Here is a 27,171-nt window from a genome sequence, read left to right on the forward strand (position 1 = left end):
ACTTCCGTTAGCTTGACGCCGGTCAGCGGTGGTTACAGAGGCTCCGTTTCCTCTGGAAATACCGGCCAGATTCGGCATTTTCCAGCCGGTTAACCGCCTAAAATGACAGATAAGAGGATTTAACGGAGACTAGCGGAGCCGCGGGCCTTGAAAAAGGTAAAATGAACCGTTAAAATGTCCCGGTTTGTCCCAGGTTAACAGCCTCACACACACTAACTAAAGCCTGCTAACGGCAGCTAGCTGCTGCTAGCTCGACCACTTTCCTTTTATTTTTCCCCAAATCCCGTTTTATCCTCACTTCAACCCACAACCTTCCCGCTCACTGTAAGTGTCCCTTCGTGTTACGTCACTGAAAACCCTGCTGTGACGAAATAAAACCGTCAAAATGATGCTGTAAAGAGCTGACAGTGTAAACAGGTTCAGATTTACAGGAACATTTCTGGGATTTGACCAGTGGGATGGATGAAATCTCGCGAGAGAACATGAGGCTTTGTTTTTGTGTCATGTTTTTGTTTCATGTTTGTTCATAAAGTTTGAGACACGTGAGGAAAATGCTTCAGTTTTATTTTCACAGAAGTTTAGTCAGAAATATTTCAGATCAAGACAATAAATACATCACACACAAGCTTTATGATTAGTTTAGTTCATATAATCTGTTTTTTACATGAACGATGTCCTCAGGTTTGTTAACATAACAGAGACTGTTTATAATAATTGTACAAAACATTTCAAAGACAAAAGTCTTTAATATTAATGACACCAGAACATTTTGTAGGAATTATTGGCTCAATAAAGTTTTGTGTTGATGAGATTATTAATGTTTTCACATTGTTATTGTGTATGACATTACATGTGAATATTTTTTAAATAGAAATTAACGAAACATTAATTTAGATTATTGTTGTTGTTTTGATCACTTTAATTTAGTTTCCTTCATTATTTACTCCCTCTCTCTCTCTCCCAGTCGTCACCATGCTCACTCGACCACTGACACTGAATGACAGTGAAGACAGGGGGCGGGGCTTGGTAGCAGTGACTTCGCATCCTGCTCACCCATTGGCTGATGATGATGATGAGCCTCAAACAGGTGGGCGTGTTTTTTTTGTTAATTATTTTTTACATTTATATTATTTATTGATTTCATATTGATCAGTTATTGATCTGTTATTGATCTGTAATTGATCAGTTATTGATCAGTTATTGATCTGTTATTGATCTGTTATTGATCAGTTATTGATTTCATATTGATCAGTTATTGATCTGTTATTGATCAGTTATTGATCTGTTATTGACCAGTTATTGATCTGTTATTGATCAGTTATTGATCAGTTATTGATCTGTTATTGGTTGATGATATTGTGTATTTTTAATCAGATTTTTGAGCTGTTTATATTTAAAGTGAGATTTGGGCAAGAGACCTTCTGTTTACATGCAGAGTCAGAGAGAGAGAGAGCACTGACTGCTGTTTCTCCTCCTGCAGGAGTTTTCTCTCCTCCTGCACCTCCTTGGAGCTCCTCCTCCTCCTCCTCCTCCTCCTCCTCCTCCTCACCATCCTCTCCTCCTCCCCCTTTGTGTGCCTCCTCTGCTCCTTCTGCAACTCCTTGTCCCTCCTTTTTCTCCTCTCCATCTCCTTTCACTCCTACACCTGCACCTCCTCCTCTTCCCCTCCCATCTCCTCCTACATCTTCTGTTTGTCCTCCTCTCCCTGTGGCTCCTCTTCTTTCCTCTGCTCCCTCTGTTCCCTCCATTCAACCCCCTCCTCTTCCTCCTTTTGTCTTTTTTACTCCTCCTTCTTCCCTCATCTCCTCTCTTTCCTCCTCCTCTCCTCCTGCCCTTCCATCACTCCTCACCCCACCTCCTGCTCCTCCTCGTGTCTCCTCTTCTCCTTTTATATTACCTGGTCCTCCTGTTTCCTGTTCTTCTTCAGCTCCTTGCTCTGCTCCTTCTCCCCTTCCTTCTTCTTCATCTTCTCCTCCTTTCCCTCCATCCCTCCATCCTTCACCTCCTTCCTTCTTGTCCCTTCATTCTGTCTGTACTCCACCTCCTCCACCTCCCCCTCCACCTCCTCCTTCATGGTCTCCTACAGCTCCTTCCTCTTTTTCTCCTGCTCCCCCTCCTCCCTGTTGCACCTGCTCCTCCCTCCTGCCTCGCCTCCTCTCAGCTCACCGGTTGGAGGTGCGGCGCCTCCTGCGCGGAGCTCTTGCCTCCATCGGTCGCCGCCTGGACTCTCTGGAAAGGGGGAGCAGGAGGAAGACGAGGAAGAAGAGGAACAGACAGAGAGGAGAAGAAGAGGAGGCAGGAGCAGCCTGTTCTCCTGGTGAGTTCTGTCTCCTGCTTTATGCTAACGAGTCAGTGAACGAGTCAGTTAACGAGTCAGACTCAAGTTTATTACCTACATTAATATCATTTTAGAAAAGTAAATATTATATAAATTGGATCGTAATGTCTCTGTCTCTTTTTATTGGTCTTTAGGTTTGGCTGTCTTCCCCTTCAGCTCTGCCTCCTCGTGTAGCCCCGCCCACCTCCCACCTGTTACTACCTCCTCTCCATCATCCTCATCATCATCTTCATCATCAGACTGTGAGGACTCAGCCACACCTCCTCTCTCCTCCAGTATGAGCCAATCAGCGCAGAGGAGCAGGAGGAGGAGCAGAGGAGAGGAGGAGGGGGAGGGAAGGGGGAGGAAGAGGAGGAGGAACCACAGTGGAAGAGGGAAGAGTTTTTCTCCAGAAAACAGAGAAGAAGAAGAGGAAGAAGAGGAGGACGCTGGGAGATTTGTGGGACGGATGGCGGTGTCCTTCAGAGGAGGAGCAGAGGAGGAGGAGGAGGAGGCGCCACTCACTCTGCACAACTTCAACCACAGAAAACACAGAAGAAGAGAGCGGCGAGAAACCGGCCAATCAGAGAAGGCTGTGAGTGTCGTCAGGCAGAATGGTTACAGAGCGCCGCTGCTGCTCCACAGGTGAGTGTTTAATAACCATAATCACCAATACTTATCAATATGTTGTCCATAAATCTGTACATTATTACATCAAACAACTCAGATCAGCTTTAAATTAGATTACACTTAATTACACAATGTTTAGTTATAAATGCACTCAAAACAAATGATGAACACACTCTAAAAGTCATTTTACCATTGAAAATTGTAAATAATTAAACCTCAGATCATTCAGATTAATTTATATTTGAATAATATAAATAAGTCAGTGTATCCTTCAGGTACAACAGATTATATTCATGTGATTAATGTTGATGAAACTTTTACATTCAACATGATTTGTACAACAAACAGAAAACATAAGTCAGTGTAACAATATATAATAATGTTACATACAGTAATAATATATAATATTGTTATATACAGTGGTAATATATAATGATGTTAAATACAGTAATAATATATAATGATGTTATATACAGTAATAATATATAATGATGTTATATACAGTGGTAATATATAATGATGTTATATACAGTGGTAATATATAATGATGTTAAATACAGTAATAATATATAATGATATATACAGTAATAATATATAATGATGTTACATACAGTAATAATATATAATGATGTTATATACAGTGGTAATATATAATGATGTTATATACAGTAATAATATATAATGATGTTATATACAGTAATAATATATAATGATGTTATATACAGTGGTAATATATAATGATGTTATATACAGTAATAATATATAATGATGTTATATACAGTGGTAATATATAATGATGTTATATACAGTAATAATATATAATGATGTTATATACAGTAATAATATATAATGATGTTATATACAGTGGTAATATATAATGATGTTACATACAGTGGTAATATATAATGATGTTATATACAGTGGTAATATATAATGATGTTATATACAGTGGTAATATATAATGATGTTATATACAGTAATAATATATAATGATGTTATATACAGTGGTAATATATAATGATGTTATATACAGTGGTAATATATAATGATGTTATATACAGTAATAATATATAATGATGTTATATACAGTGGTAATATATAATGATGTTATATACAGTGGTAATATATAATGATGTTATATACAGTAATAATATATAATGATGTTATATACAGTGGTAATATATAATGATGTTATATACAGTAATAATATATAATGATGTTATATACAGTGGTAATATATAATGATGTTATATACAGTAATAATATATAATGATGTTATATACAGTGGTAATATATAATGATGTTATATACAGTGGTAATATATAATGATGTTATATACAGTAATAATATATAATGATGTTATATACAGTGGTAATATATAATGATGTTATATACAGTGGTAATATATAATGATGTTATATACAGTGGTAATAATGATGTTATATACAGTAATAATATATAATGATGTTATATACAGTAATAATATATAATGATGTTATATACAGTGGTAATATATAATGATGTTATATACAGTAATAATATATAATGATGTTATATACAGTGGTAATATATAATGATGTTATATACAGTGGTAATATATAATGATGTTATATACAGTAATAATATATAATGATGTTATATACAGTGGTAATATATAATGATGTTATATACAGTAATAATATATAATGATGTTATATACAGTGGTAATATATAATGATGTTATATACAGTGGTAATATATAATGATGTTATATACAGTAATAATATATAATGATGTTATATACAGTGGTAATATATAATGATGTTATATACAGTGGTAATATATAATGATGTTATATACAGTGGTAATATATAATGATGTTATATACAGTAATAATATATAATGATGTTATATACAGTGGTAATATATAATGATGTTATATACAGTAATAATATATAATGATGTTATATACAGTGGTAATATATAATGATGTTATATACAGTAATAATATATAATGATGTTATATACAGTGGTAATATATAATGATGTTATATACAGTAATAATATATAATGATGTTATATACAGTGGTAATATATAATGATGTTATATACAGTGGTAATATATAATGATGTTATATACAGTGGTAATATATAATGATGTTATATACAGTAATAATATATAATGATGTTATATACAGTGGTAATAATGATGTTATATATAGTAATAATATATAATGATGTTATATACAGTGGTAATGGCCTATAAGTTAATCATTATTAAAAAAGTAACTTCTTTTCTGCCTCCAGTATCTCCAGATCGACTTCCCAGAATGCCTTGCGCCTCCTGCAGTCAGCTCAGATTGGTCAGACCTGCAGCCAATCAGAAGCACTCAGTGTCTCCTCAGGCCAATGGCGTTTCTCCGACTCCACCCCTCCCCTCCCCCTCTCCTCCAGTCACAGTACTTTCCATCTTTGGCTCTGCTCCTCCTCCTCCTCCTCATCATCCTCCTTCATTAGCCCCGCCTCCGTGCTGCGTCTGTCAACGGTTGCTGTGGAGACAGTATCAGAGTCAGTGAGGGGTGGAGCCTGTTGGAGCCCCCTGCGGCCTCTGAGGGACTGGACAGCCCCGCCCAGTCTGAGCAGCGACCACTGGTTGGTCGGCTCTCGTATTTACATTAACGCTCATTAATATTCATGATCAATGAGTAATTAAAGATTATCTGTATGTCTGATTAAGTTTGATCAGTTCTGTAGTTATTAAACTGTTGTAATGTTTGTCTCCACAGTTACGTACGATCGCCGACACCGAGGTAATTTTAAGAACTCGTTCAGTCACTTTTTAGTGTTTGTTGTTTGTTACATTCGTCTGTGAATGTTGTTTCATTTTGTTTACTAAAATTATGTCCGTGTGTGTGTGTGTGTGCGCGTGCGTGTGCGTGCGTGCGTGTGTGTGTGTGTGTGTGCGTGCTTGCGTACGTGTGTTTTAGTCCAACTCTATCTGGCCGGCGACATCAGAAGCAGTGGGCCAATCACAGCTCCCGGAACCTTCACCTTCCCCGGCGACGGCCCCTGCCCCTGCCTTCCTGTTCAGCCAATGGACTGTCTGCTCCGCTTCCCACTGGCCAATCAGCAGCGGGCTCTGAGTTTCTCAGCAAGAACAGAGAGGTGGAGTTCCTCTGGTTGATGATTGGTTTAATATCAGTGTTCTGCTTTCTTCTTGACATTTTTTAGCTTCTTTAAAGTATGTAGTGTTAATGTTTCTGAACTGGTCGTTGGTGCAGGTGGAGCTCTCAGTCTTTCTCACATATTTTTTCTGAATTTCTCTCCTTTTTTTGGTTATTGTCTTATCAGAGGGGGAAACGAGTCTCACAGATACGAATCCGCCGGGCGTCGCCACGCGAGACGCCGCTCACACCGATGGGACTGCCGAAGGTCAAAAGGTCAGGAGAGGACGTGTCAGTAGAAACAGTCCAAGTAAAAAGTGATAAAAAACATTAAACTGAATAAAAAAAAACTTGTTTCAGGTTAAAGAAGAAAGAGTTCAGTCTGGAGGAGATTTACACCAACAAGAACTACAAGTCCCCCACCACCAACAGGTAAAAACTACAAATCCCACATCAAAAACACAGACCACTGTCCACTGTAGAGACTCCATCTCCCAGCATGCCTTTCTGTCTTCCTGCAGGAGTCTGGAGACGATCTTTGAGGAGCCGCGGGAAAAGGACGGTGCGTTGCTACTGATTGGCCAGCAGAGGAGACGCAGGTTCCTCCTCTTTCCTGACTTCACCCAGCCCAGGAAGAGGAAGCGGCCGCAAGGTATGCTGGGAAAGGCAGTTCAGTGAGGAGGACGGGACACAGACAGAAATAACATCAGAAGATTTTTACTGAAAAACATCAAAACAGTTTTAGTCAAACTCCTCCAACACAGCAACAACAAAATGTCTCTCTTCTTTGGAAAGTCGATCCACAGACGTCCTGAAGTTCCTGCTCTGAGCTCACTGAGGCTGTTTCACTGCAAACACATCAACAGTTACAATTAGTAGTTTAATAGTTGCTTTGATTTAAATCTAATGTGTAAATGTTTGATTGGTCGTCTAACCCTGAGATTCCACTGGACACGTGTCCGCTGCGTTACGGCTCCGGTACGGTTTTGCTCCGTCGCCCTCGGGCCCCCACCAGCTGTGAGTCCCACAGCAGCTCCGCCGAACAGCTGGAGTTACGAAACCGAGGAATTCCCGCGATAATTACATAATCACGCACGAGCGCAGTTATATGTATGTGTTATAAACACAACAACACGAAGTGTTCCCGACCGAAGGATTAGAAGAAGAGCGCGTATTTGTCTCTTTTTCGAGGTTTCTGTGCTGGCATCAACACGGAGTGTTTTATTTTGAAAATTAACCGGATGCCATGTTGTTGTTTCGTGTCTGACTTCCTGTCTGCTCTGTGCTGAATTCGGCTGAATTGCCGCGTTGTGCTGCGGCATCTGCCAGAAATAGAAGTCCTGCGTATCTGCTCAACAGGGCTGCGGACTGCCGGAGCTGGGACGCAGCAGACACGCAGCGCAGCAGACCTGGTGGAAGTTAACACATAGACTAGAGTGAAACCGATCAGCTCCGCTGCCGTGGCGGAGCCGTAACGCAGCGGACACGTATCCGGTGGAATCTGCGGGTAAACGTGCCAATCAGTGAGCAGAGAGCGAACATTGTTTAAATCATAAAAAATATAAAGAAAATTAAATGGTTGTCACTGTTGACGACATGAGGACCATGAATGTAAAACAAAAACAGTTCTTATCTGTGTCTTTCAGGACCAGGACTTCCTGTTGCCACGATGCCCAGGAAAAGGGCAGCGGCTCGGCGACACTGTCATGGCGGTGGCCACGATGACGAATCGGACCTGGACGTGATGCTGGTGGAGCGACTGAGCGCACTCGAAGACTTTCTTATACGGCAGGGCCTGGATGTGTGAGCTGTGACATCACTTCCTGTCCACCGTCTAAAGGCCAAATAAACACAGCTGCTAGCATGCCCGCTCCTGCTGCCTTACCATGGCAATGGCATCACCAAGTTGGTCTGATGAAGCAGGCTTTTTCGTTTTGCAGTGTACTTGATCATTTTCGTTTGTTTTTGGGGTTTTGGTTTTTTTTTTTTTTTACAGTGTAGGCTGTTTAAAATGTGAATTTTCAGAAATATTAAATATTTTTAACAGTGTGGATGATCAGGTGACCCATCAGAAGGCCACACCCACAGCAGGGCACAGGGGGCGCCATTTTATTTTGATGTTCTTTTCTTTGGTAACATACGAAAACACTTCTCTGTAATACTCTGTAGTACTGTGTGAGTACAGCTGCAGTACTGTGTAGTACAGCTGCAGTACTGTGAGTACAGCTGCAGTACTGTGAGTACAGCTGCAGTACTGTGAGCAGTACTGTGAGTACAGCTGTAGTGCTGTGTAGTACAGCTGCAGTACTGTGAGTACAGCTGCAGTACTGTGTAGTACAGCTGTAGTACTGTGAGTACAGCTGCAGTACGGTGTAGTACAGCTGCAGTACTGTGTAGTACAGCTGCAGTGCTGTGAGTACAGCTGCAGTACTGTGAGTACAGCTGCAGTACTGTGTAGTACAGCTGCAGTACTGTGAGTACAGCTGCAGTACTGTGAGTACAGCTGCAGTACTGTGTAGTACAGCTGCAGTACGGTGTAGTACAGCTGCAGTACTGTGAGTACAGCTGCAGTACTGTGTAGTACAGCTGCAGTACGGTGTAGTACAGCTGCAGTACTGTGAGTACAGCTGCAGTACTGTGAGTACAGCTGCAGTACTGTGTGAGTACTGCAGATAAGATGTATTTGGAGTTTTTTAAAGTGTAATATATATATTTCTGCTGAAAAGTGTCTATTTTTTGAATGAATAAAGCTTGTTTCTGCTCTCTGAGGTTTGTCTCTTTGTTATTGATCAGTGAGTTGATAACAGCTGATCTGAGGTCTGTATCAGGAACAACTTCCTGTCTGTCAGCTGATTCTGATGCTGCTTGTTATCAGCTGACTCATGAGTGGAGACTGACAGGTCAACAATAAATTCACAGAAGAAGCTGAAATCATATGAATGAATGACGTCATGTTCAGTAATTAATTAATGTATTCCCACAGTGCAGCTGCCAGTGTCCTGATCAACAGGCTACATGTTAGCTGCTAACCAACAGTTCAGATCAGCTGTGACGTCAGTCCTCACTGTGTTATTAAATGGAGTATATTAAACCCTCAGTCTGACCTCACAGGCAGCAGCCTCCGCGCTGACCAATCAGCTGCTTCATGCGAGTACAGCCAATCACATTGAAGGAAGGGTCACCTGACAGACGAGCCAGAGGTAAAAAATTACCACAGTGTCTATCGTGACGCATGACGTCGTTACGTCACTCACACAAACACAACATGGCGGCGGCCTTGCGGAGGGTGTGCAGCGGAGTGACTAAGAGGTATTTAACTTAATTTGTCTTTTTTAACTACAGAAAATGTTCAAGTGAACAGCTCGACGTCAGCAGTCACGTGTTCACTTGGCGGCTGCATGGCTGAAACGTAATGACACAGTGACGTATTTGTCGTGAAAGCGACGTTTGGGCAGGGAACAGTTCTGACCCGTGATTCAATCGGACTCTGTTCAAAGTTTGTATTAAAATAAGGTTTAATCGTGCCTAAAATACAAACACTGTGCTGAATGTGACGCCAGACACGCGATGAGTGTGTGAGTCTGAGTGACGAAAGGTTCGGCTCAGATAACATTAACCTGATGAGACACATTTACCTGTTCAGGTCATATGAACAGGTGAGTTATACCTGAACGTGTTGCTGGTTGCTCGGGGTGACTCGAAGAAGTAAAGAGAGAGAGAGAGAGAGAGAGAGAGAGAAGTCAATTAAAGAAAAAAGACTATCATTATAATACCAGTAATTAGTCATTAATTAATATTGTTGTTTACATCAAAGAGATTTTAATTCAGACTAAACGCGGCTCGGTGTGTCAGAGAGGCTGAACTGAGTCCAGACTCTTAATGATTCTGTTGGTCACATTATAGAAACCAGCAGAACTTCTTCTGCCTCCTGAGTCTCAAATGCCTGAACACTGTCTGACTACACTGGCACAGACTGACCCAGAGCTCTCTGAGCTTTAGTCTAATAAACACATAAGCTACTGAGATAAATGCTACAATTATAGAAACACAAGTTCAACAGCTGCCATGAACGTAGCTCAGTGTGAGGAGTCTGCTGAGAGGTCCTGCTCACTGATGTGGCTGTTAGCTTTGTGCTAACTGAGTTAGCGGCTGAACAATAATAACAATAATTCATGTAACCAACCAACATAGCTATTGTTAGCACTCACTGCTGTCAAGCTACCACGTTAGCATTGAGACATGTCAGCTGCACTTCCTCTGCCATTCTTGTGACCAGCTCACTAACAGCTGTAGCAACACATGTTCTCACACATGTTCTCCACATGTTCTCAAACATGTTCTACACTTGTTCTCCACATGTTCTCAAACATGTTCTACACTTTTTCTCCACACATTCTCACACATGTTCTCCACATGTTCTCACACATGTTCTCCACATGTTCTCACACATGTTCTCACCGTTCTCCCACATGTTCTCAACATGTTCTCACATGTTCTCCTCACATGTTCCACATGTTCTCACACATGTTCTCCACATGTTCTCACACATGTTCTCCACATGTTTTTCACATGTTCTCCACATGTTCTCCCACGTGTTCTCCACATGTTTTTCACATGTTCTCCACATGTTCTCACACATGTTTTCCACATGTTCTCACACATGTTCTCCACATGTTCTCCACATGTTCTCCACATGTTCTACACATGTTCTCCACATGTTCTCACACATGTTCTCCACATGTTCTCACACATGTTCTCCACATTCTCCCACATGTTCTCAACATGTTCTCACATGTTCTCCACACATGTTCCACATGTTCTCCACATGTTCTCACACATGTTCTCCACATGTTCTCACACATGTTCTCCACATGTTTTTCACATGTTCTCCACATGTTCTCCCACGTGTTCTCCACATGTTGTCACACGTGTTCTCCACATGTTCTCACACATGTTCTCACACATGTTCCCCCCATGTTCTCCACATGTTGTCACACGTGTTCTCCACATGTTCTCACACATGTTCTCCACATGTTCTCCACATGTTTTTCACATGTTCTCCCATATGTTCTCCTTGTGTTCTCCACATGTTGTCACACGTTCTCCACATGTTCTCACACATGTTCTCCACACATGTTCTCCACATGTTCCACATGTTCTCCACATGTTCCCCACATGTTCTCCACACATGTTCTCCACATGTTTCTCACATGTTCTCCCACGTGTTCTCCACATGTTGTCACACGTGTTCTCCACATGTTCTCCACATGTTCTCACACATGTTCTCCACACATGTTCCCCCCCATGTTCTCCACATGTTCTCCACATGTTCTCCCACATGTTCTCCACGTGTTCTCCACATGTTCTCACACATGTTCTCCACATGTTTTTCACATGTTCTCCACATGTTCTCCCATATGTTCTCCACGTGTTCTCCACATGTTCTCACACATGTTCTCCACACATGTTCTCCACATGTTTTTCACATGTTCTCCACATGTTCTCCCATATGTTCTCCACGTGTTCTCCACATGTTGTCACACGTTCTCCATATGTTCTCCACATGTTCTCACACATGTTCTCCACACATGTTCTCCACACATGTTCTCACACATGTTCTCACACATGTTCTTCACATGTTCTCACACATGTTCTTCACACATGTTCTCACACATGTTCTTCACACATGTTCTCCACACATGTTCTCCACATGTTTTTCACATGTTCTCCCACATGTTCACGCGTGTTCTCCACATGTTCTCCACATGTTCTCCACATGTTCTCCTGTCTGTGTGGTTTCAGCCTCTGCATGTTTTGTATATTTAATAAACTTGTTTCATAATTAAAACAATTAAAAAACTTTTCTTATTTTTTAGAGTTTCTCATCTGAACTGCAGCCGACAGACGCTGCAGCGCAGCATCAACACTGGTGAGTCTGTCTGCTCCTCCTCCTGCTCCTCCTCCTCCTCCTGCTCCTCCTCCTCTTCCTGCTCCTCCTCCTCTTCCCGCTCCTCCTCCTGCTCCTGTTCCTCCTCCTCCTCTTGCTCCTCCTCCTGCTCTTTTTCCTCCCTCTTCTTTCCTCTGCTCCTCCTCCTTCTCTTCTTCCTCCTCCTCCTCTTCCTGCTCCTCCTTACCAGTAGAACCTGCAGGATTCTGTGTCAGGTCTTTTGGACCAATCAGCTCTCTCTCTTCAGGTCGTGGCTTCCTGCCCCGGCCCCGGCCCCTCCCTCTCCTTTTAGTGACAGGTGGTGGTTACCTTGGTTACCATCACTTCAGGACAAGGGATCAACAGGAGGATGGAGCTCCGCCTCCTCTGGCCACGCCCACACAGGTAGGAGAAGACTGATTCTTTTTCCTTCTGGTTCTTCTTCTGGTTCTCATTGTGGTTCTTCTTCTGGTTCTTCTTCTGGTTCTCATTGTGGTTCTTCTTCTGGTTCTTCTTCTGGTTCTCATTGTGGTTCTTCTTCTGGTTCTTCTTCTGGTTCTCATTGTGGTTCTTCTTCTGGTTCTCATTCTGGTTCTTCTTCTGGTTCTTCTTCTGGTTCTCATTCTGGTTCTTCTGGTTCTCATTCTGGTTCTTCTTCTGGTTCTTCTGGTTCTCATTCTGGTTCTTCTGGTTCTCATTCTGGTTCTTCTTCTGGTTCTCATTCTGGTTCTTCTTCTGGTTCTTCTTCTGGTTCTCATTCTGGTTCTTCTGGTTCTCATTCTGGTTCTTCTTCTGCTGAATTCACGTGCATTCAGGCAAATCGATAATGTCATGTTTTTTTGGCTACACAAAGTTAGCCAGATAGCTTGCTAAGCTAATATAGCACAACACTGCTCCAGCAGCTCAGGGCTGACCCTGAACACATCCTGTGTGACTACAGTGATGTGTTGACCCACGCTCAGTGCTGACCCTGAACACATCCTGTGTGACTACAGTGATGTGTTGACCCACACTCACTGTTGACCCTGAACACATCCTGTGTGACTACAGTGATGTGTTGACCCACACTCAGTGCTCACTGGGTGAAAGGTGACAGTGATGTCACAATGATGATTGCACAGTGACAATGTCACTCTGCTCGCTGCACTGATACATCACACTCACTCAGGCCCCGCCCCCTCTTCCCACTTCTCCACCTGCCTCCTGATTAGTTGATTCATTGGGGATATGGTCTGATTTGTTAATGAGTAACCGGGCAGGACAGAGGGAGGCTCTGATTGGACAGAAGTTGAAGGCGTTTCCCTTTTTTTTTTTAAAAATTCAATAATTTAATTTATATTTTATAATAAAATAATAAAATGATTTTAAAACGATAATAAAAATATTTATTTTGTATATTTGTAGAATGAAAACAACATTTTAATAACATGAGAAAAGTAATTTAATATTCTTTCTTTCAGAATTTGATTATTTATTATTTACGTAAAATCTCATCAAAATAATATTTAACTTATAACTTTAGTTAAATTAATTAAAACAAAAGCTGTTTGAATGAATTTATTCTTTACTCTTAAGTTAATAAACTGTTATAAAATATTAAATAGAAATATTATTAAGTTTGAAGTTATAACTTTTTAATAATGAAGTTTAGTAAAGAAAAAAAAATGAAGTATTCAAAAGAATGTGAATATTTAAACAAGTCAGATCCCAGAATGATAATAAATCCAAAAATCATTGAAAATTCAATGAATTGTATTTTGTAGTATTTTTGTTTTAACCTTTTTTATAAATGAAGTGATAATAATAAGTTATAAAAATCTAATAATTTAAATAAGTAAAATAATTAAAATAATACATAAAAACATAATGAGAAGAAAAACACGAGAGAGAGAGAGAGAGAGAGAGAGAGGGAGGGGAGAGAGGGAGGGAGAGAGAGAGAGGGAGGGGTGAGAGAGAGAGAGAGAGTGAGAGAGAGGGAGAGAGAGAGAGGGAGGGGTGAGAGAGAGGGAGGGAGGGAGTGAGAGAGAGAGGGAGGGGTGAGAGGGGTGAGAGAGAGAGAGGGGTGAAAGAGAGAGAGAGAGAGAGGGAGGGGTGAGAGAGGGAGAGGGAGGGAGGGGTGAGAGAGAGAGAGGGAGGGGTGAGAGAGGGAGAGGGAGGGGTGAGAGAGAGAGGGAGGGCAGTGCTCCTCAGTATTGACCTCTCTCTCTCTCTCTCTCTTTCTCTGTCACTTCTTCTTCTGTCCTCTCAGTGAACACTCTCACCTGTCTGTCTCTCACCTGTCCGTCTCTCACCTGCGTGATAAACGTCAGCATGGGTCGTCGGCCATCTTCATCAGGGAACACTGACTGCCGCTCATGGTGAGGTTCTTCTGCCGCCGCCGTGAGCGTCGGGAGCGAGACCTGTTGCGGCAGGTGAGGCGGCGGGGTCAAGCGACCGACAGAGAGAAAGAGAACGAGAAAGATGGAGGAGGAAGAGGAGGAGGAAGAGGAGGCGGAAGAGGGGTGAGGAAGAGGGGTGAGGACAAGAACGACAGCACGATTCAGGTGAGAGAGGAAAAAAGAGAAATGAAACACGACGTGACTTTAAGAAACAGACTGAAGGTGAACAGGAAGCAGATTAAACTTAATCTACCTGTCTTAAACTGTTTTAACTGTTTGTAAAGTAAATCCAGGTTCAGTGTGACAGGAAGACGAGAAAACACAAAACACAACTGGAGGGACTTTCAAAATAAAATGTGGTCAAACACAACAAATTAGAAACAGGATGACGATCAACTGAGTTTAAAGATGACGACGAAGAAGAAGAAGGACAAGATGTTTGAACACACGTTAACTTTAAATCAACTGTAAATCAACTCTCACTCAGGCCCCGCCCCCTCTTCCCACTTCTCCACCTGCCTCCTGATTAGTTGATTCATTGGGGATATGGTCTGATTTGTTAATGAGTAACCGGGCAGGACAGAGGGAGGCTCTGATTGGACAGAAGTTGAAGGCGTTTCCCTTTTTTTTTTTAAAAATTCAATAATTTAATTTATATTTTATAATAAAATAATAAAATGATTTTAAAACGATAATAAAAATATTTATTTTGTATATTTGTAGAATGAAAACAACATTTTAATAACATGAGAAAAGTAATTTAATATTCTTTCTTTCAGAATTTGATTATTTATTATTTACGTAAAATCTCATCAAAATAATATTTAACTTATAACTTTAGTTAAATTAATTAAAACAAAAGCTGTTTGAATGAATTTATTCTTTACTCTTAAGTTAATAAACTGTTATAAAATATTAAATAGAAATATTATTAAGTTTGAAGTTATAACTTTTTAATAATGAAGTTTAGTAAAGAAAAAAAAATGAAGTATTCAAAAGAATGTGAATATTTAAACAAGTCAGATCCCAGAATGATAATAAATCCAAAAATCATTGAAAATTCAATGAATTGTATTTTGTAGTATTTTTGTTTTAACCTTTTTTATAAATGAAGTGATAATAATAAGTTATAAAAATCTAATAATTTAAATAAGTAAAATAATTAAAATAATACATAAAAACATAATGAGAAGAAAAACACGAGAGAGAGAGAGAGAGAGAGAGAGAGAGAGAGAGAGAGAGAGAGGGAGGGGAGAGAGGGAGGGAGAGAGAGAGAGGGAGGGGTGAGAGAGAGAGAGAGGGGTGAAAGAGAGAGAGAGAGAGAGGGAGGGGTGAGAGAGGGAGAGGGAGGGAGGGGTGAGAGAGAGAGAGGGAGGGGTGAGAGAGGGAGAGGGAGGGGTGAGAGAGAGAGGGAGGGCAGTGCTCTTCAGTATTGACCTCTCTCTCTCTCTCTCTCTCTTTCTCTGTCACTTCTTCTTCTGTCCTCTCAGTGAACACTCTCACCTGTCTGTCTCTCACCTGTCCGTCTCTCACCTGCGTGATAAACGTCAGCATGGGTCGTCGGCCATCTTCATCAGGGGACACTGACTGCCGCTCATGGTGAGGTTCTTCTGCCGCCGCCGTGAGCGTCGGGAGCGAGACCTGTTGCGGCAGGTGAGGCGGCGGGGTCAAGCGACCGACAGAGAGAAAGAGAACGAGAAAGATGGAGGAGGAAGAGGAGGAGGAAGAGGAGGCGGAAGAGGGGTGAGGAAGAGGGGTGAGGACAAGAACGACAGCACGATTCAGGTGAGAGAGGAAAAAAGAGAAATGAAACACGACGTGACTTTAAGAAACAGACTGAAGGTGAACAGGAAGCAGATTAAACTTAATCTACCTGTCTTAAACTGTTTTAACTGTTTGTAAAGTAAATCCAGGTTCAGTGTGACAGGAAGACGAGAAAACACAAAACACAACTGGAGGGACTTTCAAAATAAAATGTGGTCAAACACAACAAATTAGAAACAGGATGACGATCAACTGAGTTTAAAGATGACGACGAAGAAGAAGAAGGACAAGATGTTTGAACACACGTTAACTTTAAATCAACTGTAAATCAACTCTCACTCAGGCCCCGCCCCCTCTTCCCACTTCTCCACCTGCCTCCTGATTAGTTGATTCATTGGGGATATGGTCTGATTTGTTAATGAGTAACCGGGCAGGACAGAGGGAGGCTCTGATTGGACAGAAGTTGAAGGCGTTTCCCTTTTTTTTTTAAAAAATTCAATAATTTAATTTATATTTTATAATAAAATAATAAAATGATTTTAAAACGATAATAAAAATATTTATTTTGTATATTTGTAGAATGAAAACAACATTTTAATAACATGCGAAAAGTAATTTAATATTCTTTCTTTCAGAATTTGATTATTTATTATTTACGTAAAATCTCATCAAAATAATATTTAACTTATAACTTTAGTTAAATTAATTAAAACAAAAGCTGTTTGAATGAATTTATTCTTTACTCTTAAGTTAATAAACTGTTATAAAATATTAAATAGAAATATTATTAAGTTTGAAGTTATAACTTTTTAATAATGAAGTTTAGTAAAGAAAAAAAAATGAAGTATTCAAAAGAATGTGAATATTTAAACAAGTCAGATCCCAGAATGATAATAAATCCAAAAATCATTGAAAATTCAATGAATTGTATTTTGTAGTATTTGTGTTTTAACCTTTTTTATAAATGAAGTGATAATAATAAGTTATAAAAATCTAATAATTTAAATAAGTAAAATAATTAAAATAATACATAAAAACATAATGAGAAAAAAAACACATAACAGTAATTGTTACCTGAATAGAAAATTATAAATCAATAAAATATATATTTGACATGAATAACTGGCAGTTTGATAATTGATTGTTTGTAAACAGTTTAAATCTATTTATAGAGACGGGGGGAGGGGTGAGAGAGAGAGGGAGGGAGGGGTGAGAGAGGGAGAGAGAGGGAGGGGTGAGAGAGGGAGGGAGGGAGGGGTGAGAGAGGGAGAGGGAGAGGGAGAGGGAGAGGGAGGGAGGGGTGAGAGAGAGAGAGGGAGGGGGTGAGAGAGGGAGAGGGAGAGAGGGGTGAGAGAGAGAGAGGGAGGGGTGAGAGAGGGAGAGGGAGGGGTGAGAGAGGGAGAGGGAGAGAGGGGTGAGAGAGAGAGAGGGAGGGGTGAGAGAGGGAGAGGGAGGGGTGAGAGAGAGAGGGAGGGAGGGGTGAGAGAGGGAGAGAGAGGGAGGGGTGAGAGAGGGAGGGAGGGAGGGGTGAGAGAGGGAGAGGGAGAGGGAGAGGGAGGGAGGGGTGAGAGAGAGAGGGAGGGAGGGGTGAGAGAGGGAGAGAGAGGGAGGGGTGAGAGAGGGAGGGAGGGAGGGGTGAGAGAGGGAGAGGGAGAGGGAGAGGGAGGGAGGGGTGAGAGAGAGAGAGGGAGGGGGTGAGAGAGGGAGAGGGAGAGAGGGGTGAGAGAGAGAGAGGGAGGGGTGAGACAGGGAGAGGGAGGGGTGAGAGAGGGAGAGGGAGAGAGGGGTGAGAGAGAGAGAGGGAGGGGTGAGAGAGGGAGAGGGAGGGGTGAGAGAGAGAGGGAGGGCAGTGCTCCTCAGTATTGACCTCTCTCTCTCTCTCTCTCTCTCTTTCTCTGTCACTTCTTCTTCTGTCCTCTCAGTGAACACTCTCACCTGTCCGTCTCTCACCTGTCCGTCTCTCACCTGTCCGTCTCTCACCTGTGTGATAAACGTCAGCATGGGTCGTCGGCCATCTTCATCAGGGGACACTGACTGCCGCTCATGGTGAGGTTCTTCTGCCGCCGCCGTGAGCGTCGGGAGCGAGACCTGTTGCGGCAGGTGAGGCGGCGGGGTCAAGCGACCGACAGAGAGAAAGAGAACGAGAAAGATGGAGGAGGAAGAGGAGGAGGAAGAGGGGTGAGGACAAGAACGACAGCACGATTCAGGTGGGAGAGGAAAAAAGAGAAATGAAACACGACGTGACTTTAAGAAACAGACTGAAGGTGAACAGGAAGCAGATTAAACTTAATCTACCTGTCTTAAACTGTTTTAACTGTTTGTAAAGTAAATCCAGGTTCATTGTGACAGGAAGACGAGAAAACACAAAACACAACTGGAGGGATTTTCAAAATAAAATGTGGTCAAATTAGAAACAGGATGACGATCAACTGAGTTTAAAGATGACGACAAAGAAGAAGAAGGACAAGATGTTTGAACACACGTTAACTTTAAATCAACTGTCTGAGAGGAGCAGGGAGAGAGAGAGAGGAGCAGGGAGAGAGAGAGAGGAGCAGGGAGAGAGAGAGAGGAGCAGGGAGAGAGACATAGGACCAGAGAGAGAGAGAGAGGAGCAGGGAGAGAGAGAGAGGGGAGCAGGAGAGAGAGAGGAGCAGGGAGAGAGAGACACAGGACCAGAGAGAGAGAGAGGAGCAGGGAGAGAGAGGAGCAGGGAGAGAGAGACATAAGACCAGAGAGAGAGAGAGAGAGAGAGGAGCAGGGAGAGAGAGAGAGGAGCAGGGAGAGAGACATAGGACCAGAGAGAGAGAGAGAGGAGTGGGGGCGAGAGAGGAGCAGGGAGAGAGACATAAGAACAGAGAGAGAGAGAGCGAGCGGAGCAGGAGAGAGAGAGGAGCAGGGGCGAGAGACATAGTTACAGGTTAGAGGAGATTAGTGTGTGGGGGGGGGGTTTCTATGGCGACAGGTAGCTTAGCAGGTCAGTTATTTTAGCTTTAGCTCGCTTAGCCTGTGTTAGCCTCTTTCCAGTTGATCCTGTGCTAACCTGCTGACCTGCTGACCCAGTTGGACTGAGACAAACACATTCTGCTTGGTTTGGTTCAGTAGTTAATTTTTTATAACTCTTTTGAAAATGAGACCAAAAATATACAAACAGGTCCTCAGACCCTCAGACCCTCTGTCCTCAGACCCTCAGTCCTCAGACCCTCAGTCCTCAGACCCTCTGTCCTCAGTCCTCAGACCCTCAGTCCTCAGACCCTCAGACCCTCTGTCCTCAGACCCTCAGTCCTCAGTCCTCAGACCCTCTGTCCTCAGTCCTCAGACCCTCAGTCCTCAGACCCTCAGACCCTCTGTCCTCAGACCCTCAGTCCTCAGACCCTCTGTCCTCAGACCCTCAGCCCTCAGACCCTCTGTCCTCAGACCCTCAGACCCTCTGTCCTCAGACCCTCTGTCCTCAGACCCTCAGTCCTCAGACCCTCAGTCCTCAGACCCTCTGTCCTCAGTCCTCAGACCCTCAGTCCTCAGACCCTCAGACCCTCTGTCCTCAGACCCTCAGTCCTCAGACCCTCTGTCCTCAGACCCTCAGCCCTCAGACCCTCTGTCCTCAGACCCTCAGACCCTCTGTCCTCAGACCCTCTGTCCTCAGACCCTCAGTCCTCAGACCCTCAGTCCTCAGACCCTCAGCCCCTCTGTCCTCAGACCCTCAGTCCTCAGACCCTCAGTCCTCAGACCCTCAGCCCCTCTGTCCTCAGACCCTCAGCCCTCAGACCCTCAGTCCTCAGACCCTCAGCCCTCAGACCCTCTGTCCTCAGACCCTCAGACCCTCTGTCCTCAGACCCTCTGTCCTTAGACCCTCAGCCCTAAGACCCTCTGTCCTCAGACCCTCAGTCCTCAGACCCTCTGTCCTCAGACCCTCAGACCCTCTGTCCTCAGACCCTCAGTCCTCAGACCCTCAGACCCTCTGTCCTCAGACCCTCAGCCCTCAGACCCTCTGTCCTCAGACCCTCTGTCCTTAGACCCTCAGCCCTCAGACCCTCTGTCCTCAGACCCTCAGTCCTCAGACCCTCTGTCCTCAGACCCTCAGACCCTCAGTCCTCAGACCCTCAGTCCTTAGACCCTCTGTCCTCAGACCCTCAGGCCTTCTGTCCTTAGACCCTCAGTCCTCAGACCCTCTGTCCTTAGACCCTCAGACCCTCAGTCCTCAGACCCTCTGTCCTCAGACCCTCAGACCCTCTGTCCTCAGACCCTCTGTCCTTAGACCCTCTGTCCTTAGACCCTCAGACCCTCAGTCCTCAGACCCTCTGTCCTTAGACCCTCAGACCCTCTGTCCTCAGACCCTCTGTCCTTAGACCCTCAGACCCTCTGTCCTCAGACCCTCAGTCCTCAGACCCTCAGTCCTTAGACCCTCAGACCCTCTGTCCTCAGACCCTCTGTCCTCTGTCCTTAGACCCTCAGCCCTCAGACCCTCTGTCCTCAGACCCTCAGTCCTCAGACCCTCTGTCCTCAGACCCTCAGGCCTTCTGTCCTTAGACCCTCTGTCCTCAGACCCTCAGTCCTTAGACCCTCTGTCCTCAGACCCTCAGGCCTTCTGTCCTTAGACCCTCAGCCCTCAGACCCTCTGTCCTTAGACCCTCAGACCCTCAGTCCTCAGACCCTCTGTCCTCAGACCCTCAGACCCTCTGTCCTCAGACCCTCTGTCCTTAGACCCTCTGTCCTTAGACCCTCAGACCCTCAGTCCTCAGACCCTCTGTCCTTAGACCCTCAGACCCTCTGTCCTCAGACCCTCTGTCCTTAGACCCTCAGACCCTCTGTCCTCAGACCCTCAGTCCTCAGACCCTCAGTCCTTAGACCCTCAGACCCTCTGTCCTCAGACCCTCTGTCCTCAGTCCTCAGACCCTCTGTCCTTAGACCCTCAGTCCTCAGACCCTCAGTCCTCAGACCCTCAGACCCTCTGTCCTCAGACCCTCAGTCCTCAGACCCTCAGACCCTCTGTCCTCAGGCCTTCTGTCCTCAGACCCTCAGACCCTCTGTCCTCAGACCCTCTGTCCTCAGGCCTTCTGTCCTTAGACCCTCAGTCCTCAGACCCTCAGACCCTCAGTCCTCAGACCCTCAGTCCTCAGACCCTCTGTCCTCAGACCCTCAGTCCTCAGACCCTCTGTCCTAAGACCCTCAGACCCTCTGTCCTTAGACCCTCTGTCCTCAGACCCTCAGGCCTTCTGTCCTTAGACCCTCAGGCCTTCTGTCCTTAGACCCTCAGTCCTCAGACTCTCAGTCCTCAGACTGTCTGTCCTCAGACCCTCTGTCCTCAGACCCTCTGTCCTCAGACCCTCAGGCCTTCTGTCCTTAGACCCTCTGTCCTCAGACCCTCAGTCCTTAGACCCTCTGTCCTCAGACCCTCAGGCCTTCTGTCCTTAGACCCTCAGCCCTCAGACCCTCTGTCCTTAGACCCTCAGACCCTCAGTCCTCAGACCCTCTGTCCTCAGACCCTCAGACCCTCTGTCCTCAGACCCTCTGTCCTTAGACCCTCTGTCCTTAGACCCTCAGACCCTCAGTCCTCAGACCCTCTGTCCTTAGACCCTCTGTCCTCAGACCCTCTGTCCTTAGACCCTCAGACCCTCTGTCCTCAGACCCTCAGTCCTCAGACCCTCAGTCCTTAGACCCTCAGACCCTCTGTCCTCAGACCCTCTGTCCTCAGTCCTCAGACCCTCTGTCCTTAGACCCTCAGTCCTCAGACCCTCAGTCCTCAGACCCTCAGACCCTCTGTCCTCAGACCCTCAGTCCTCAGACCCTCAGACCCTCTGTCCTCAGGCCTTCTGTCCTCAGACCCTCAGACCCTCTGTCCTCAGACCCTCTGTCCTCAGGCCTTCTGTCCTTAGACCCTCAGTCCTCAGACCCTCAGACCCTCAGTCCTCAGACCCTCAGTCCTCAGACCCTCTGTCCTCAGACCCTCAGTCCTCAGACCCTCTGTCCTAAGACCCTCAGACCCTCTGTCCTTAGACCCTCTGTCCTCAGACCCTCAGGCCTTCTGTCCTTAGACCCTCAGGCCTTCTGTCCTTAGACCCTCAGTCCTCAGACTCTCAGTCCTCAGACTGTCTGTCCTCAGACCCTCTGTCCTCAGACCCTCAGTCCTCAGACCCTCAGACCCTCTGTCCTCAGACCCTCTGTCCTCAGACTCTCAGTCCTCAGACCCTCTGTCCTCAGACCCTCAGTCCTCAGACCCTCAGACCCTCTGTCCTCAGACCCTCTGTCCTCAGACTCTCAGTCCTCAGACTGTCTGTCCTCAGACTGTCTGTCCTCAGACCCTCTGTCCTCAGACCCTCAGACCCTCTGTCCTTAGACCCTCAGACCCTCTGTCCTCAGACCCTCTGTCCTCAGACCCTCAGACCCTCTGTCCTCAGACCCTCTGTCCTCAGACCCTCAGTCCTCAGACCCTCAGACCCTCTGTCCTCAGACCCTCAGTCCTCAGACCCTCTGTCCTTAGACCCTCAGACCCTCTGTCCTCAGACCCTCAGTCCTTAGACCCTCAGACCCTCTGTCCTCAGACCCTCAGACTCTCAGTCCTCAGACCCTCTGTCCTCAGACCCTCAGACCCTCTGTCCTTAGACCCTCAGACCCTCTGTCCTCAGACCCTCAGACTCTCAGTCCTCAGACCCTCTGTCCTCAGACCCTCGGACCCTCTGTCCTTAGACCCTCAGACCCTCTGTCCTCAGACCCTCTGTCCTCAGACCCTCAGACCCTCTGTCCTTAGACCCTCAGACCCTCTGTCCTCAGACCCTCAGACCCTCTGTCCTTAGACCCTCAGACCCTCTGTCCTCAGACCCTCTGTCCTCAGACCCTCATACCCTCTGTCCTTAGACCCTCAGACCCTCTGTCCTCAGACCCTCAGTCCTCAGACCCTCTGTCCTTAGACCCTCAGACCCTCTGTCCTCAGACCCTCAGTCCTTAGACCCTCAGACCCTCAGTTCTCAGACCCTCTGTCCTCAGACCCTCAGTCCTCAGACCCTCAGACCCTCAGTCCTCAGACCCTCAGTCCTCAGACCCTCAGACCCTCTGTCCTCAGGCCTTCTGTCCTCAGACCCTCAGACCCTCTGTCCTCAGGCCTTCTGTCCTTAGACCCTCAGTCCTCAGACCCTCAGACCCTCTGTCCTCAGACCCTCTGTCCTCAGACCCTCTGTCCTCAGACCCTCAGTCCTTAGACCCTCTGTCCTCAGACCCTCAGGCCTTCTGTCCTCAGACCCTCTGTCCTCAGACCCTCAGACCCTCTGTCCTCAGACCCTCAGTCCTCAGACCCTCTGTCCTCAGACCCTCAGACCCTCAGTCCTCAGACCCTCAGTCCTTAGACCCTCTGTCCTCAGACCCTCAGGCCTTCTGTCCTTAGACCCTCAGTCCTCAGACCCTCTGTCCTCAGACCCTCTGTCCTCAGACCCTCAGTCCTCAGACCCTCTGTCCTCAGACCCTCAGTCCTTAGACCCTCTGTCCTCAGACCCTCAGGCCTTCTGTCCTTAGACCCTCTGTCCTCAGACCCTCAGTCCTTAGACCCTCTGTCCTCAGACCCTCTGTCCTCAGACCCTCAGGCCTTCTGTCCTTAGACCCTCTGTCCTCAGACCCTCAGTCCTTAGACCCTCTGTCCTCAGACCCTCAGGCCTTCTGTCCTTAGACCCTCAGCCCTCAGACCCTCTGTCCTTAGACCCTCAGACCCTCAGTCCTCAGACCCTCTGTCCTCAGACCCTCAGACCCTCTGTCCTCAGACCCTCTGTCCTTAGACCCTCTGTCCTCAGACCCTCTGTCCTCAGACCCTCAAACCCTCTGTCCTCAGACCCTCAGTCCTCAGACCCTCAGTCCTTAGACCCTCAGGCCTTCTGTCCTTAGACCCTCAGTCCTCAGACTCTCAGTCCTCAGACTGTCTGTCCTCAGACCCTCAGTCCTCAGACCCTCTGTCCTCAGACCCTCAGACCCTCTGTCCTCAGACCCTCAGTCCTCAGACCCTCAGACCCTCTGTCCTCAGACCCTCTGTCCTCAGACCCTCAGACCCTCTGTCCTCAGACTCTCAGTCCTCAGACTGTCTGTCCTCAGACCCTCTGTCCTCAGACCCTCTGTCCTCAGACTTTGTTACTGATGTATACAAACCTATTTTGAATAAATAAATAAACGATGCTTAGCCTGGCGGTGGGAAATTTAAGCCTGGCAGGCCGCCAGGCTTAAATTATTTTTTAATACACTGGGGGAAACCCTGCTCAGTACTCAGACCCTCTGTCCTCAGACCCTCTGTCCTTAGACCCTCTGTCCTCAGACCCTCTGTCCTTAGAGGAGGAGGATCCTCTCCCAGGACAGACAGACGTGCAGTAGATGTCACATGTACAGAACAACACAATCACAGTTTACAAGTTGCATTGACAGAATATCTGATAATAATATATGCAAAGTGTTTGGATCGAGGAGACGACTGAGCAGGACGAGCCACACGACCTCCTCTCCACCGTGGTGACCTGGAAGAGGACACACAAGATGATTAGCAGTAAAACAGAGAAGATCAGAGTGAAGTAGGGGTGCAACGACTAGTCAACGAATAGTTGACGGCAAAATTAGTCAATGACTAATTAAGTAGTCGACTAGTCGTTAGTGACGTCATCGTGTGTGTATCCCACGGCATGCAATGCCACGCTAAGCAATGTTTCACCATAGCCAATTGAACTAGCTCAGAGTGAGACGTCTCACTTTTCTCAACTCGTTGATGTACTGACAGAACATGCGTACTTGTGACGGGGAACAGGAGCAATGTGGAAGCGGCTAAAGTGAAGCCAACTCAACATAAAGTTTGGAAACATTTCGTCCTGAACACAACAAAGAAAACGGTTACATGCAAAATTTGTAAGATGAAACTCGCGCACCATGGGGCCACCTCAGCAATGCATGAGCATTTGAAGAGGAAACACATTTTAGAAGACTCAGATGCACCTCAGTAAGCTAGTTAGCTCCCATGCTAGTAGGTAGCCTATTACTGTATGTGCAGACGGAGTTGTCTTGGCATTATTTTATTGCTGCTGCCACTTAAATATAATAAATAAGAGCCATTGTTTTTTGTGCAATTCATAATCTGACTAGCTGACTAGTCCATACAGTAGTCGATGACTAGTCAACTATCAAAATAGTCGTTAGTTGCAGCCCTAGGGTGAAGAGGCATCAAACTTTACAGAGGTACAGATATAAGGAGAACATAAAACAGAGGAGAGCAATGAACCAGCGGAGCCCAGGGTGTGATGATCCTTCAACATGTGAGGCAGCAGGAACCAGGAGAGGTAGATGGTCCCAGGGGGGACATGGGTGATAAGTCATGAGTGATAAGTAAACAATATTTAACATTGTAGGTCCCGGTGCTGGACATAGATCCTTATACAGTTTTGCCGGAAGGGGGTCCAGGATGCAGGTATTTGGTTTTGAGGATGAGACAAGTTTAGACAAAATCTCAAGAGAGATATTTTCAAAAGTGTTAAGAGCTGAGACTAACTGAGAATCAGCAGAAGGATGTTTTTATAATGAACGTTGCTGAGGAAGCCAGAGATGATGAGTTAATTTTGACTCTAATGTCATCAATTTTATTGCAAAAGAAATCATCTGCATTAAAGGGTGCACAGCTCACAGACTGGTTTCTGAGTAAGTTTAGCCACGGTGTCGAAGAAAAACCTAGGGTTGTGTTTATTATTGTTTATTAGGCCGGAGAAATATGCTGTTCTAGTAGCATTGAGGGCACGCTTATAATTTAGTAATTAATTTAGTACACTATCGCACCATGCCATTTAGATTTTCGCCATACACGTTCCATTTTCCTGCAGGCCTGCTTGAGATCTCGGGTTACATCAGTAAACCAGGGAGTAGATTTCTTTGGTCGTCTTTTCTTGGTAGAGACCAGTGCCACAGAATCGAGGAGAGAAACGAGTACTGAGTTAACTTCAATAGTGAATTTTTCCACAGGTTCTGTCACTGTCACGATCAGAGCCAGGACCCCAGGCAATTTTTCACTGAGTGTCGCTATGATTGCCAGGATGATGTGACAAGAAGTAAAAACATTTTTTGTCACCGGTACAGGGACAGGCTAATGACGCTTCAAATGTAATAAGAAAGTGGTCCGACACGGCAGAAGAGATGGACGTGACATTCAGGGCTGACACAAATAATCCATGGGAAAGGATCAAGTCCAGAGTGTTGCCACTGGAATGAGTAGGTTCATGAACAAGCTGAATGAAGCCAGATATATCAAGAAGTCCCACAAAAGCTTTACTTAGAGGGTCAGAAGGCTTATTTATTATTATTCAAATATTTTTATTGATTTTCACATTATATACTCACAGTAGTGCTCAGTACCCAGAAAAGGGAAAATAAATAAATAACAATAAAGATTAAAATTTAAAAAAATAAAAATAAAAAAAATTAGGAAATTAAAACAGAGAAATGACTCAGTATATACAAAGTAGCCATATATACACACATACACATATGTATATACACACATAACTGCATATACAGAGTTACATATAAGCACAAATGGGCTAAACTTTGGCTACACTATATTAAGGTTAGGGAGTTCATCCTCAAAATAGGATAGAAACGGTTGCCAGACTTTATGATATCTATGGGTAGTGCCCCGGGCAGTGTATTTAAGTTGTTCAAGTTTGAGATGGGACATCACCTCCTCCACCCTATGAGAGGGGAGTCTGACCTTCCAACTAAGGAATATCAGATGTGGAGCCAGTAGGGAGGAGAATGCTATAGCCTCGGCCTGGTGCCTTGTTATTGGTGTCTCCTGAGGGCCGACCCCAAATAATGCAGTCAATGGGGTTAGGACTGATAGCTTTATTACACATATATGAAAATGTACCAAATATACCTGTCCAAAATAGAGTCAGTTTCGGGCATAACCAAAACGTGTGGCTGAGGCTAGCTGGTTCCTGCCTGCATCTGATGCAAATTGGGTCTAAACCTGGGTAGAGTTTGGCTAGCTTACTTGCAGATAGATGTAACCTG

General features: G+C 44.9%; 2 protein-coding genes and 1 long non-coding RNA gene across 9 annotated transcripts in view; 2 read left to right on the forward strand and 1 right to left on the reverse strand.

The window, feature by feature from the left end:
• On the forward strand, positions 1-8,858 carry LOC141006055 (uncharacterized). 2 transcript variants are annotated; one of them, XM_073478153.1, is made up of 11 exons: positions 1-156; positions 965-1,087; positions 1,481-2,317; positions 2,473-2,962; positions 5,234-5,578; positions 5,713-5,736; positions 5,914-6,091; positions 6,278-6,366; positions 6,451-6,522; positions 6,612-6,742; positions 7,737-8,858. In XM_073478153.1, exons 2-11 carry the CDS (start codon positions 973-975, stop codon positions 7,895-7,897), a joined length of 2,442 nt encoding a protein of 813 aa, XP_073334254.1. In that variant the 5' UTR covers positions 1-156; positions 965-972; the 3' UTR covers positions 7,898-8,858. The 2 variants fall into 2 exon arrangements, with proteins under 2 accessions (XP_073334254.1, XP_073334255.1); XM_073478154.1 differs by having other exon boundaries at positions 23-156; positions 7,717-8,336.
• Positions 5,373-14,802, reverse strand: LOC141006059 (uncharacterized). Of its 2 annotated transcripts, XR_012179905.1 has the most exons (5): positions 14,648-14,802; positions 14,308-14,415; positions 6,558-7,924; positions 5,903-6,349; positions 5,373-5,475 (listed from the first exon to the last, which is right to left on the reverse strand). It is a non-coding gene; the product is annotated as an uncharacterized lncRNA (long non-coding RNA). The 2 variants fall into 2 exon arrangements; XR_012179904.1 differs by having other exon boundaries at positions 5,903-7,924.
• Positions 9,342-27,171, forward strand: part of pisd (phosphatidylserine decarboxylase) — a 27,850-nt gene continuing 10,020 nt past the window's right edge. The window contains exons 1-3 of one of the 5 annotated variants that reach the window (XM_073478156.1): positions 9,342-9,399; positions 11,967-12,019; positions 12,285-12,421. In XM_073478156.1, the coding sequence (XP_073334257.1) occupies positions 9,356-9,399; positions 11,967-12,019; positions 12,285-12,421 (234 nt within the window). In that variant the 5' untranslated portion in view covers positions 9,342-9,355. Of the gene's footprint in view, positions 9,400-11,966; positions 12,020-12,284; positions 12,422-18,076; positions 18,259-27,171 lie in introns of those variants that run through there. The other 4 variants (XM_073478158.1, XM_073478157.1, XM_073478162.1 and 1 more) reach the window with 4 other exon arrangements.

This window comes from Pagrus major, chromosome 12, assembly GCF_040436345.1.
Source record: "Pagrus major chromosome 12, Pma_NU_1.0".
NCBI classification, from domain to species: Eukaryota; Metazoa; Chordata; class Actinopteri; order Spariformes; family Sparidae; genus Pagrus; species Pagrus major.

Coding starts and splice junctions, on each gene's coding strand:
- LOC141006055 (XM_073478153.1), top strand. CDS start 973: ATGCTCACTCGACCACTGACACTGAATGACAGTGAAGACAGGGGGCGG. Junction 2,963..5,233: donor GCGCCGCTGCTGCTCCACAG/GTGAGTGTTTAA, acceptor TTCTGCCTCCAG/TATCTCCAGATCGACTTCCC. Junction 5,579..5,712: donor AGTCTGAGCAGCGACCACTG/GTTGGTCGGCTC, acceptor TTGTCTCCACAG/TTACGTACGATCGCCGACAC.